Here is a 13,496-nt window from a genome sequence, read left to right as displayed (position 1 = left end):
ATCTCAGTAGGGTTCCCAAGGTCTGTGGTGAGCATGTCTCTGCTACAAGGCTGCCCATCACTAGGGACCATGTCCTTGTTCCCATATGTCACCGAGGTGCCAGGTCTCACACTCACAGCTGGAGAGGGCCCACAGGGACATAATTCTTTGGTATGAGAACTGGATACAGCACCGTTTACCCCACTTGGCATGTACAGGCTGCTGCTGAACCATAACAACTCCTGTATGGTCACCAAGTGGAAGAAGCTGCTGGGTAACCTGGTGTGTGTCAGCAGTTAGTTACATTGCCCTCTCACTGGATAATATTTTACTCCTGTTTTTAAGTACCTGCTGTCCTTGCATGGCGTTACACTGTAGAATAAAACATTCTCTCCAACACAAAATGTGTTTCAGGAAGGATGAGTGAGAAATCACGGAATACAAATGGATAGAAATCCTTTCATTCTTTTGTTTTTCAGAAAATCCGATTGCAGCGAGCTGTGTTATACAGCATTGAAGCTTCCAAAATATGCACTTCAGGGAGAAAAAAAGAGCCTTGTGAAATGTTCAGGAGACTTAGCACCGTGGGCAAAAGTCCTCAGTTCCTTTGAGAGCCGACCCGGCGGGCAGCAGCTGTGAAATTTTCTCTTTGCCTTGTCTCTGACCTGGTGAAACCTCATCAGGAGAAATACAATTCAGATCATGGCTTGGCAAGCCCTTCGCTGCATCAGGACTTTGGTTTCCAGGTTCATCCAGGGGCACAACTTAACCTCCAGCACAGGACTCTTGCGCAAAAAATAGAAATAGGCAATGTGACATCGTCATGGCTGGTTTCCCTTGACCAGCAAGTCTTTTTTTTTACCTTCCTCAGATCACCATCTTCTACCGTAATAATAATGAAAAAGAATGGTTCTGGATCAGTCCCCTAGCAAAATCCCTCTTCCCTGCCGATCAAAGCATCAGAGTGAGGGCAGCAGTGATAGAGAGCTCCATGCTGATGAGCTGGCTCTGGAAATAGGTCGGGAGGCTGAGCAAGATGTGAAGCAGCAGAGCTCCTGCGGGGGATGAGAAAACTGCTCTGTGATCTGAAAGGGAGGCTTCCCACGTGCTTGCATTTGTTGCTGGATGCATGCAGAAACGACAAGCAGGTAATTATTTAAGGGGATGTGGGTAGGGCTTCAGGATCTACTGTGTGCATAGGAAAGCCGAGGGAAATGCCTCGGGGAGGGATTTCTTGGTTGAGAAGGGAATCTGCCCTGTCCGGAGGGAGGGCAGGCACGGATGGGGCACGCATTGCAAACACAGCCACTGTGCTGCTTTGCTGCGGTGCAGAGCAAGTGCAAAGCTGAATGCTGGGGTTAATGAGAGCCGCGGGAAATGGCCCTTTTGCAGGCAGCCTTACCCCGCAAGCACCACCCCTTTGATTTTCCAGGCAGAAGGGCTCCGGCGCAGCGTTGCAGGGCTCCGGGGGATTACTTATTCACCGTGTTCTTGGACCAGCTCCAGGAGCCTCCCTGTTACTGCCTCCAGTGTACAAATTCATCAAGTATCCACGAGGCTCACAATCCCTTGAGGCAGGAGAAGACAGGAAGGTGATTCATATTGCAGATCACGCTGGATCTGAAGGACCCACGGGGCTCTAGCAAAGCGGAGCCGGCATCCTTCCTTCTTCCTCCTCCTTAACGCCTGTTGGGGTCATTGAGGCAGCAGACTCAGTCCGGATGGATTTCATTGCGGGGGCCATTGGAGGTAAAGAAATAAAGCGTTGCTTTTTGTTGGAAGCAGGTAGCTGTGTTTCCTTGTTGCTAAGCTAGCTGGCAGGTTGCGGTGGTAGAGATGGGAGTCTGCCCACTGGGGTTTCTCAGTAACAGTGTCTTCTTTAATATGCAGACAACATGACCAGGGCAGAGACCACCCTGATGAAATTTGGTTGTCTGAGGTCTGTAATCTCCTCTGTTTTTATTTCAGTAGGAGAAAATCAGAGATCAAATGCAATGTGCCTTTTGGAGATACAAAGCAGTGAGTACTGCCTGGGCAACAAATCCCGGCATGGCTGATGGAGTCCTGGCTCTGGGCACTGAAGACACAGGGGGCTGAGGACACAGCTCATGGCTCTGTGACAGTGAGGAGGGGCTGTGTGAATGGCATGTGCATGATCGTGGGTTGAGAGGTATTGACGGCTGTGGGGTTATTTCTATGCAGGCTTTGAGGAGAAGGGAGGAAAAAGTAGGTTAGGCATACTTAAAAAAAAAAGGGGGGGGGGGGGAGAAAAGCATGATTTAATTTTAGATGTTTTTAGAGCATGTACTGCTCAAACCCAGCCTTGTTTTAAACAGCAAAGCACAGGCGCTGGTCTCATTTCTCTTCTGAAATGTGCCTGTCAGATGTAGCAGTGTTGAATACCAAGAGGCTTGGGGTGGTGACAGGCCGGATAATCCTGCCGGGTGGGTGGAAGGCACAGCCAAGACCTTCATGTTGGATCTGCTGAATTTGGGCAGTGTGATGCTGGCAGTGGTGTGCATTTCCTGGGAGGGGCTACGACTCATTTGCTCATCACTGAACTGTCACAAGCAGGGCCAGGTTTGAGTCCCAGCAGCGCTCCAGCTTATTCTTCTTTCTTTGCTGACCTCAGGACATGCAGTGGTGTTGTGAGCCCTGTGCTGGTGCTGATAGAGGAATGTCCATCCCAGAAGAATGAATCAAACATCCTCTAATAGGTGCTGTTAGTGGCTGGGCTCAGCTCAGGGAGTCAGTGATGGCCGTGTTCCCTTTGGGACCTTTACTTTTGTTGGCACAGTCAAAGAGGAGCCAGTCACCTGAGGATAAACTTCTTTTGCAAAGGAATTTAGAGCTGCAGACTCACTTTCCAAATAGCCTTCCTGCATTGCTCATGTGCCAACTTTTGTCCCCTTACGTGGGACAGCTTCCAGGGCTGGGACAGCTTTCTTGTGAGAACTGGGATGTTGATAGTGCTGAATGTGCCTCATGGCTTGTCCTTATTAGAGCTGAAGCCATCTTGTGTTCTCCCAAGGAGGCTGCAGACCCAGCTGAAGGGCATCAAACAACTCAAGAGGTGAGACAGGCCATAATAAAACCACAGAATGACTTGGGTTGGAAGGGACTTCAAAGCTCATCCAGTTCCAGTCCCCTGCCATGGGGTGGCTGCCACCCAGCAACTCAGGCTGCCCAGGGCCCCATCCAACTTGGCTTTGATCACTTCCAGGGATGGGGTATCCACAGCTTCTCTGAGCAGCCTGTGCCAGTGGCTCAACACTCTGAGTGAAAAATTTCCCCCTAACATCGATATCTCCCCTCTTTTAGTTTAAAACCATTCTACCTTGCAGTGTCACTATCTACCTGTGTAAAAAGCTGACTTCCCTCCTGTTTATAAGCTCCCTTTAAGTGTACTGTAAGACTGCAACGTGATCTTTTTGGAGCCTTCTCCAAACTAAGTCAGTCCAACTATGTCAGCCTTTCTTCGCAGGAAAGGTGCTCCAGCCCTCTCTGATCATCTTCATGTCCTCTTCTGGACCTGCTCCTACAGCTCCACATCTTTCTTGTGCTGGATGCGATACACCCGATGGAGACCTGCAAGGGCAGAGTAGAAGGGGACAATCATCTCACACTCCATGCTGGCCCTTGCTCTGTTGGTACAGCCCAGGGTATGATTGGCTTTCTGGGCTACAAGTGCTCACTGCTGTCTTCCATCAGGTTTCTCATCAACTGACATCCCCAGCTCCTCTGAGCCTCTTGCAGTTATACTTGGGATTGTGCTGACACAGGTGCAGGACCTTTCAATAACCACTGAAGAGCAGTTCAAGATGCCTTTCCTGACCTATAAAGCTGAGGAAGCTTTCAGCAGGAGGTTGGATCAGGAATCTCTTGTGGTTCCTTCTAGCATGGATTTCCCTATGATCCTGTGTGTGTTTCCTAGCCATGCTGCTACCGCAGCGTATGGTGCATATTGATACCCTAGGCTGCTGATCACTTGTGGATGACTTAGATCTTGTCCTGGGTGCAGAGATTCGGGAAAGGGCAGCTGAGTCACTTGGCACTGCCCTGTAATGGTAGCACAGCAGCCAGACGTGGGCCACATCCAGTCTTCCTGCATCCCATTTGCAAGGTTACATGTTGGTCTCATGCAGCCCAGGGGTAGACAAAATAACCCATCTAGGGAACATAGAGGGAACGTGCTGTCTCCTTGGCTGTACAGATAAAGCAGCTCTGCCAGCCATAGCTGGGGTCACATTACAGGAAGGAGTTCAGCTTGTCTGGGTTACGGAGCAGCTCTGATGTTCTCAGCTCTTGATAGAATAAAAGCCTCTGGAAGTTGTTCTCAATAGATCCAACTTGTAGTCCAAGCTCCCTCTTGCTCCCTAAGTGTCACAGCTGGGCCTGTTGCAGGCAGGTGAGCTCCAGAGGGCTGCCATTTCCTCTGTGCCAATGCCATTGCTGTGATCCTCCTGCCAGCTCTGCTTATTTTAATTTCTTGGCCCGTGTGGCCTGATTGTGACAGGGTTAGAGATTTAGTATTGGGGTGTGTTCATTCCAGGTGTTCCAGCAGTCTCTGCACAGTCCCTGAGAGACTCTCAAAAACAGGTGTGACAAGTGGCTCCCTGCAACCCAATGAAGAGCATTGCTCTGATTTTATCATCTCATTTCCCCACAGCCAGTGCAGTATGACACAGCAGGAACCCTATAGGACCCCTTTCCCTGTAGGCATGCTGTACATATCTGGCCTTGTTCGGTTTTGCCATGCAGACAGCGTGTGTGTGGGTCAGTCTATCTTTGTCCCAAGCTATTAATATCATGTGGCACTATGCAAAGCCCTTCTTCTTCAGCCTTTGGCAGACTTGGCTGAGCTCCCCAGCACTAAAACCCTGACTGCCCAGAGTGCTTCTGCTCATTAGGTACCCTGTGGTTGCTTAGGAGTATTGAGGGCTCACATCTCCACTGTGGTGAATCATTTACATTTGTGCTCCCTCCCAAGTGAAGGCACTTGGTTGGTACTGGAGCCAAGGACATTAGGAGCCCTTCAGAATGAGATGCAATGTGAAATTGGCATGGAGCAACCTGTGGCTGCTGCCTGCTGCCAACTGGGAAATGGGTACAGGACAGGTGGCCCCAGGTGACCTGCTGTGTTGTCACTCCTGCATAGGGTGGCTGCATCACTCTTCCTTCTGGGTCATGCTGCCTGCACACTCCCCCTCTCTCTTCCAACCTACTCTTGTTTTGGACTGAAAATACAGAAAGTCACTTCTTGGCCTGTTTTTTTAATCTTTATTCTTATTTTTTTCCTGGGAGCAGGCAGATTTTTGCAGAACAACCCTCATTTTTCCTGCAGGCTGGGAACAGTTGATTATTTTCATCTGAGCTGTGCACTTCAGGATCGCCTCCTGGAGACTCCCACCACCAGCAGCTGCTGCTTTTTCCCAATATGTAGCAAAGCTTTTCAAGCTTCCAAGCAGCTGTACAGTCACAGGTGAATGCATCCCATGAAATGTGAAATGCCTGCAGCAACTAGTATTTTTTTAAGCAGCAATGAGTGGCTGTTTCCAGCGGTACACCACCAGCTGGGTGCTGTCTGTGCCTGCCCTGAAGGGCACAAACAGCACTTCAATGGGTGTGGTGTAAATGACTCTTAGAGGTGCAATTCCACTGCACCTGGCTTGATCTCCAGCCGTGGGGCATTGCTGTACCAGGAGGAATTTAGCTGCTCACCCCCCTACTCTCTCCTGTGCCAGTGATGCAGGGATGGAGGCCGAACACCTTATCTATCTGTCCGCGTTGATCCACTTTCACTCTCTGTATCCACCACCAAGGCTGTAACATTGTCCAACAGGATTAATGTATTTTCAATCCTGGCGTCTATTTTAAGGTCCTGAGATGAGCTGGGTGCTGATGTAGGGCTGACAAATTCCCCCAGCATGCTGGAAACGCTGCTGCGTGCAGGCATGCTGCTGGGCACACAGCTTTGTGCTAATCCCCCTCTGTGCCTTCATCTTGCCCTGCTCCATGCTGGCCCTTGCACAAGGCTCTCTCCTCCCCAGCCTCCAGACCTTTGATCCTTGCTCTGCTTTTGCAGTGTACAAAGTGTCTGATTCACAGGGAAGATGCTCTTGTCTAAACTGAGAGGGGGAACAGAGACAGCCCAATTCTGTGCATTACACCTGGCCCTTTACAGCAGGGCTGGTGCATGTACCTTCCCAAGGCTTTATGTTTTCCCAGCCCTGCCTCAAACCCTAGTGTAATTGCTTTTGTCAATTCCCCGCAGTGCTCACATTCCTCCTCTTGGTGTGCTGTGTTTTCAGAGAAATCCAAGAGTTTTGCTCTATCATTGTTAGCTCAGACACCAGGGTTGGAGATTGATATGCTACCAAGAGCAGACAGGCTCAGAAGCTGCATTTTTTTGCAGTTCCCCTCATGATCTCCTGCAGAACAGCCTGCTGTGATGTGTGTTGCTAACTGTCTCCAAAACCTTTCTGTTTCAGGTGGCCTAAGCACAGCAGTGGGGTATCCGCTGGACACAGTGAAGGTACCTGTTGGGACTTTACTTCTTGACCACAATCTGAACACAAATGGGCTGTGTGGTGTTTCTTTACCCTCTTAGAAAACTAATACAGAGACCGAAAGCTTTCAGCTTTGTCACATCAATGTATTTCATTTTATGTTCTTCTCTTAAAGATAATGGTAACCTTTAGGGGGATGCTTCATTATGGCTGATGAGCTGCTTTGCTGCTGCAACATTCGTTGATGGTTTTTAAGTGTGATGTCTGCATTTCTAAGTTACTCCTGTATTTTTAGGTGAGGATTCAGACCGAGGGGCATTACAATGGCATTTGGCACTGCATTCAAGAAACATACAGGACGGAAAGAGTAGGTACCTCTCATCAGAGCCACTGGCATGGCTTTGTGTTTCAAAGGGGCAGTGCTGCTGAGGTCAATCGGGGGAGGACAAGTTGCAGTTGCGTACAAGCATTACCTGGAAATTAGAACGGGATTTAACTTTGCCAGTGATCTATAGGATGGCAATAAGTTTAGGCTCAGCTGTATGTAGGCAGTGGTTTTGAACATATACTTTCCCACATCACTCCCTCTTAAAAGCCTTTTTTTTCCCCTCTGTTTTCAATCAGGTTTTGGGATTTTACAAAGGTGTGTCAGCGTCAGTCTTCACAGTGTCGCTGATCTCTTCTGTTTCATTCGGCACATACAGAAACTTCCTCTGTAACATCTGCAAGCTGCGGTATGGCACAGCCGATGCCAAGCCATCTGGGCTGGATGTTTCTCTGGCTGGAGGTGCTGCTGGTGCTGTGCGGGTAGGCAGCAAAGTGGGGAAAGCACAACAGGAGGTCTTGTTGGGGCACGTGGGGCTGGGAAGGCAACTGATGTTTTCTGTTGAGTGCTCAGCAGGAGGAAAGCTTATTTTCTTGTGACGTCCTGCCCTGAGGCCTTGGCAAAAGAAAGCAAAACTAAAAGGAAGAAAAACAACCTGGGAAGCAAAATTTCCAAGCAGCTTTAATTGTAGGTTTATGTAAGAAAGACGTAAGCTGGTGTGCAAAGCACAGGCTGGTGTTTTGGTAGAGGTCATCTCCTTTCCTGCAACTCCCAAAGGCTGGAGCAGCCAGCACCTAGAGGAATCAATGCCTGTGACTGATGGTGATGTGGTGTGGGGTGCTCAGGAGCTGTTTCCCATAGATGATGGGATGATGGATGGGTTGATGGATGCTTGTGGTGTCCGTGAGCATCTGCAGACACTCCAACCCCAGTGCCCTGTGTCAGAAACACATGCAGTCACAGGCGGATGGAGGCAATCCTCTTACAGGCAGTCCAGATGGCCAGGTCAGTGGGTGTTTCCCAGCAAGTGGTGACTCTGCTTAGCACAGGCTGTTTTCTGATAGTTATGGCCCTAGTTCCAAGTACAGATGTACAAAAGAGCCCTGATGTATGCTACATCAGAGAGCCGAGCACATCCCCTTGCTGTGCCCATCTGGTTTCCCAGCTAGCTAACATCCTTTGTGGGTCTCTGCCTCACCATGCAACCTGCACAGTGTAGCGCCTGCTTTCCTGGGTCAATTTAGCATGGATAGAGTGAAGCAAGATTCAGCTTGCTTGCTTCAAGTAACAATTATTGCCTGAAAAGTAGGAGATGTAATTTGAGGGGTCAGGCAGGAGTGAGCTCCAACATGCAGTTGAGATGTGAAGATTTAAGCTTCATCCTCTCATTTTTCAGGTTGTGCTTATGACACCCAGTGAAGTAGCTAAAGTTCGAATGCAGACCCAGAGGAACCCCCATCCCTCCGTCACATCCTCCCAGCCCCTTTCCAAGCCGAAGTACCGAGGGTCTCTGCACTGTCTGAAGGTGATCGCCAAGGAGGAAGGCTTTGGGGGTCTCTACAAAGGCTGCTCTGCATTGCTGTGCAGGGATTGCTCCTCTTCTGCAATATATTTCCTGACATACACTTCTCTCTGTGACTGGCTCACACCAGCTGAGAAGAGCAAACCAGGTAGGTATTGGAGAGCATTTGACATCACATACAAAAAGGGCTTACTTTGGGAAGTCGTGCTCTCAGGTTGCTGCATCAACAAGAGCTGAACTTTGAGTGTCTGATCTCATCCCTCAGCAACTTTTCTTCCTGCAGAAGACTGTTCACAGCACCCTCAGGTACCTAGAACATGGGTACAACATCCCCTCAGTGCAGAAATGGGATGTGTAGGTGGAGATGAAACATGGGCGAACCTCCCGTGAGCCATTGTGAAGCACTGCTCAGGTCAGGTTGAAGCTTGAAAATAAAGTTCAGGTGCAGAACAGAAAGAGACAAACTCCTCAGTTGCAGAGGATATCCTAAAAGCAGATAATCCACTTTGAGAAAAGCCCAAAGAAGTGACATTTACCAAAAAGCATCATTCCGAGAGTTGTAAAAATGAGTAGGTCTGTCTGAAGTGGGTGAGTGCTGTTAGGCTACGTTGTGTCTGGTTTGTGTGGTGCTGAGATGGGTTCTGACCTGCACAGCCTGTATGGAGGATGCCAAAAAAAAGCATGCTGTGAGATCAGGAGCCTTGTGGTCAGTGTGAGACCTCTGGAAACATACAGCTGCAGGAGCTGAGCAAAATAACCACTGGAAAACATGAGGATAAAAACAACTGGGGGGAGATTTGCAGCCTGTCCAACCAGGATGGCAACATGGTGGGACAGGAAATGTTTGGGGGGGGGGGGGGTGTTAGTGAGGCCAAGTCCTGTGCGCAGCATGCATAGCCCCACAGCTCCTTCTTCCCTCCTGTCCCTACAACTGCAGTATGAGATTTGGAAAGAGTTAAATAAGAGTCTGGGGAGAATCAGTTTGAGCTGTTGGCACACGTAAAGCTGATCTCGCTGCTCTCTCTCTGCAGGTTTCCTGGTTGTGCTGCTTTCTGGGGGCTCTGCTGGAGTGCTGGCCTGGGGCCTGGCTACCCCGTTGGATGTCCTCAAGTCGCGGATGCAGGTGGATGAGTCAGGACAGCATAAGTATAAAGGCCTCATCCACTGCGCAAGAGAAAGTGTCAGAAAGGAAGGGCTCAAGGTGCTGTTCAAAGGCCTGGGTTTGAACTGCATCCGTGCCTTTCCTGTGAACATGGTGGTGTTTGTCACGTATGAAGCTGTGCTGAGGTTTACAGATCATTTTATAAACAAAAAATAGCTGATGCAGCTCTAACAAAAGGCGTATTTTGTTCAGTTTGGTTTTGGAGCCCAACACAGACACACACTGAGCTCCCCACTGATGGGCAGCACTTGAAGCAGAGGCATTTCAGCACAGCGTTGACCAACAGCCTCATTTCCCTCTCATTGGACTACATACGCATCAGGGAGGCTTGCACTTGTGTACAACCTCCCTTTTATCTTGTTAATGTACTGTAACCACTGCTTAGGCCACTCAAATATGCGATATTTATGTTCCAAAAAGCTGCTGGTCTAGGCTGAGATTTTGGTAAAGATTTAATTCTATTTTCTACCAGCACAGAAAATCATCTTCACTACCGAGGCAGAAATCAATGGTTTTGTGTACAATATAACACTATCGCTCACATTCTCTTTATATATAATGCTGTAAGGTATCCACTGAGCACTCGCTATATCTGTGTTTCCAGCCTGAGCAGGCAGGCTGTAATTCTGCCCAGGTACTCTACAATTACATCCCTTCAGTGGAGGCTGAAATACGAATCTCTTTCCTTTCCAGTTGTTCTTTTAATGAGTGGCAGGCTTAGTCTGCTTTGATTGTCGATCCTGCCTCAGGAGTAACACAGATGGTTTTGTTTCCATGTTTCTCCCTGAATGGTGACACCTGGAACAGAATGAATCTGCTGAAAGAGTGTTTTTGTTTTTGGAGGGGAAGAGGAAGGCTGCTTTTAAAGCAGTTCTCTTAGGGCTGATAACCTTCTGGCCCCCTTTTACCAGCTCATAGCATAGACTTGGCTACACATACAGTGATTTTGCAGCACACACGACTTGGCAGCTACCCTGGACAGGGAAGAATTAATCATGTACTAGAAGGACGAGTTCAGAAATGTCAGGTGCTACTAGGAAGGAAGAAAGGTGATTTCTTTCAGGGAGAAGCTAGTAAGAAATTCCAGATCTGTCCTTCTGAAACCTAAGCCTTCAGCTTGCTTTTTAAACCACGTCATGGCTGTGCTGTCAAACAGCTCTCAGAATGTTTGTCTCTTGTGAGTCTGTTAATCTCTCACATGCGATCCAAGAGCAGCTTTAAGATACCAGATAGGTATAGAGCACTGGGGGGGGAGGGAGCTTGAAAGATCTGGCGCAGAGTCTGATTCTATCCCAATGCATGTATGGCCTCAGTAACCTGTGACCCATGCTTAGACCTTTAGGGTGTCAGCTCCAAACCTCCTTTGGTTTGAAAGTCCTTGTAACAGAAAATCTGATGAAGTCCTCATGCTTTGGGATTTCTCTTAAGACAAATGCTAAGAGGTTTCTACCCTCACCTCTCCACGAGGGATGTGTCTGGCTGAGGGCTGTCCCAGTAGGGTACTGACTCATCCCAGCCCTGTCAGAATGTTTTCTGAAATCAAATTCCTTTATAGCAAATTATTCTCAGCTGACCTTACTTCTCAAGCACTACAGCCTGTGAACAGGCAGCAAAATACATAGCTGTATATCCAGCAAAACAACCATTTATTATTAGATAGCGCTGATACTATCTGTGGTCAGCCCAAGTATCCCAACTTACCCTAATAGCCTTAAGCACACAGATGACTAGGAATGTCTCTTGGGGTGGGCATAACTTACACACAGCTTGTTTCAAGAAGCACAAATTACAGATGAATTGGAAATTAGTGGGCCCAGCTGTGGAAGCCAGTGAGAGTGGCTGAGAACAGAGATCCTCTTCTAGGTACTCAGCACTGTAAAAAGCAGGTTCTCCTGGGGCCTGAACAGATAAATGCAACGTAAGAGGTAAGTTGTATCTTACCAATCTTATCAATTTGTTTTAAGAATCTTTATTGCTTGCACTGTGTAGTTTGCTACAGCTCCTTACTGGAAAAAAAAGGAAAACAAACCCAATGTAGCCAGGGTTTGACTGACCACCTGCTTTGAGACAAGATCTCACAGTATTTTACATCAAGGTGAATTAGCCATCAGGCAAAGCTATTGAATGTACAAGTACTGTAAGCCTAGGCATGTAAATAAGAACCAACTTTTCTTTAATGATGTGACATGGCGTTTATATTGTGTACTCAACTCCATATGCAACAAGTTGTTTGCCTTGTAGATTTCAGAACTTGGCTGCTCTATTTTCTGATTACTTTGTATTGCCTTGACCTTCAGCTTCTGTATTTGCTGCTCTGATAATTGCAGAACTATTTATTCTGATAGATTATCTAGCTGAAGGCCAGCCAGCAGAACGAAGACACCATATAGCTCTCTGCAGAGACAATTTCTTTCAGAAACAAACTTGCTGGCCTTGAATAAAGCAAGCTTTCCTTAGAAGGCACATTTGGCTTCATGTCATTGATAGCTCCTGGGTTTTTTTTTCTTTCTTCTTTTTTTCTTCTGGCAATGTTTAAGAATATCCAGGTAGGTTTCAGTGTGCCTCTTTGTGACTGGCAGAGTAATGTGAAGCTATTCACAATTCGTGTTCCTTGGTAACTGCAATGGTGGAGTCACGTTTAAGTATTTTATATCAGACCTATGGGAATGTTGCTCTAATAGGTCACATTGACCTCTCTGTATTTCTGAGCTGGCTGCTACATAAGGAAATTCAGCGTCCAGTCTTGCTTGCAACCTGTTAATCTTCAGAGGACTGACCCTCATTACTTTGCTCTGGTAGCAATATGGAGGTTACTCGTTAAGCCCAGATAAATGGGGTTATAAAGCACTCTGTTTCACTGTTTGAAAGGCACTGGACATCAAAACAATGATCAAGTCCTTGTGATGACTGAACAATAGAGAAAGTGTCAACGAAGCCTTTTAAAAAGTTAAATAAATTAATTCTGCAATCGTTTTCCCTTCTAAAACTTTGGAATGAGATCTTAAATGCTGCGTTACAAAATCAATCCATGTGCTTAGAATAAAACACGTGACTGTTTCTTCTTACAGCACGTTTCCCCTCCCGAATAACCACATTTTTGGTTAGTGAAATACATCTTGAAGGACAGATCTGCATATCACATTTTCAAGAAGAAAGTTGCATTACAAGTTTGCAGGAAGCCCTTTAAAGGTCATTAAGTCTTATGTTTTGTGTGTAGTTTAAAGATGGAGAAGAGCAGGTGACAAGAACAGGAAGGTCATCATCGAAGTCTACTGTAAATAGAGATTAGTTTGTCTTTCCTATGAATTGCTCCACTGCTTAAAAAAAGAAAGGTGTTTCTACTGATTGCTAAACACTTGTTAGTGTTAAGATACAATGTCCATGGGTTATGGAGAGGTAGTGGCTGGTAAATGTTTACTTTCATACATTAAAGTCCATGACATTAGATTAGTGGTACCAGGTTACATAAACCATAAAAATAGGACAAAAGCTAAACAGTGCTTTTCAGCACACAGCTGAAAGGTGCAAAACAGGAGCTTACAAGCAGGAGGAAGACTGGCTTTTTTTGTGGGCAGGTACAGATGGAACAAGGGGGAATGGGAAGATTTAAGTTAAATACTGGATGGGAATTCTTCATTCAGAGGGAGTGTGGTGTTGGCACAGCCTGCCTGGAGAAGTGGGTAGTGTCTCTGGAGGCATTCAGTGCAGTGTTGGATTGGTTATGGGACAGCCTGATGTGGTGGTTAGCAAACAGCCTGTGGCAGGGGGTTGGAACTGGATGATCTTTAAGGTCCCTTCCAACCTAAGCATTTTATGATGATTCTAAGACTAAGCTTGCTTTGCTCTTCCTTCAGTACCTTGCAGAAATATAAAGATAACAGGGTTACTTCATACACAGCTTCGCACGCACGCATTTGCATCTCAGAAATGCAGGTCACTGCTAGAAAGGATGTTTATGTGATGTTGCAGAACTACTGCAGGTAGGAAGGGAGAAGCTCC

The 13,496-nt window shown here is 47.3% G+C and overlaps 1 protein-coding gene across 3 annotated transcripts; it reads left to right on the top strand.

Moving 5' to 3' along the window:
* Positions 1-563: 563 nt before the first annotated feature.
* SLC25A47 (solute carrier family 25 member 47) lies at positions 564-12,889 on the top strand. 3 transcript variants are annotated; one of them, XM_072339400.1, is made up of 8 exons: positions 564-1,127; positions 1,412-1,728; positions 1,951-1,998; positions 6,471-6,514; positions 6,784-6,855; positions 7,113-7,295; positions 8,210-8,483; positions 9,367-12,889. In XM_072339400.1, exons 2-8 carry the CDS (start codon positions 1,701-1,703, stop codon positions 9,651-9,653), a joined length of 936 nt encoding a protein of 311 aa, XP_072195501.1. In that variant the 5' UTR covers positions 564-1,127; positions 1,412-1,700; the 3' UTR covers positions 9,654-12,889. The 3 variants fall into 3 exon arrangements, with proteins under 3 accessions (XP_072195501.1, XP_072195500.1, XP_072195502.1); XM_072339399.1 differs by having other exon boundaries at positions 565-1,127; positions 1,948-1,998; XM_072339401.1 differs by lacking the exon at positions 1,951-1,998 and having other exon boundaries at positions 581-1,127.
* The last annotated feature ends 607 nt before the right edge of the window (positions 12,890-13,496 follow it).

The sequence above is a fragment of the Excalfactoria chinensis genome, chromosome 5 (assembly GCF_039878825.1).
Source record: "Excalfactoria chinensis isolate bCotChi1 chromosome 5, bCotChi1.hap2, whole genome shotgun sequence".
NCBI classification, from domain to species: Eukaryota; Metazoa; Chordata; class Aves; order Galliformes; family Phasianidae; genus Excalfactoria; species Excalfactoria chinensis.
The sequence above is the reverse complement of the archived record's forward strand: the minus strand, read 5'-3'. Positions and strand labels throughout refer to the sequence as shown.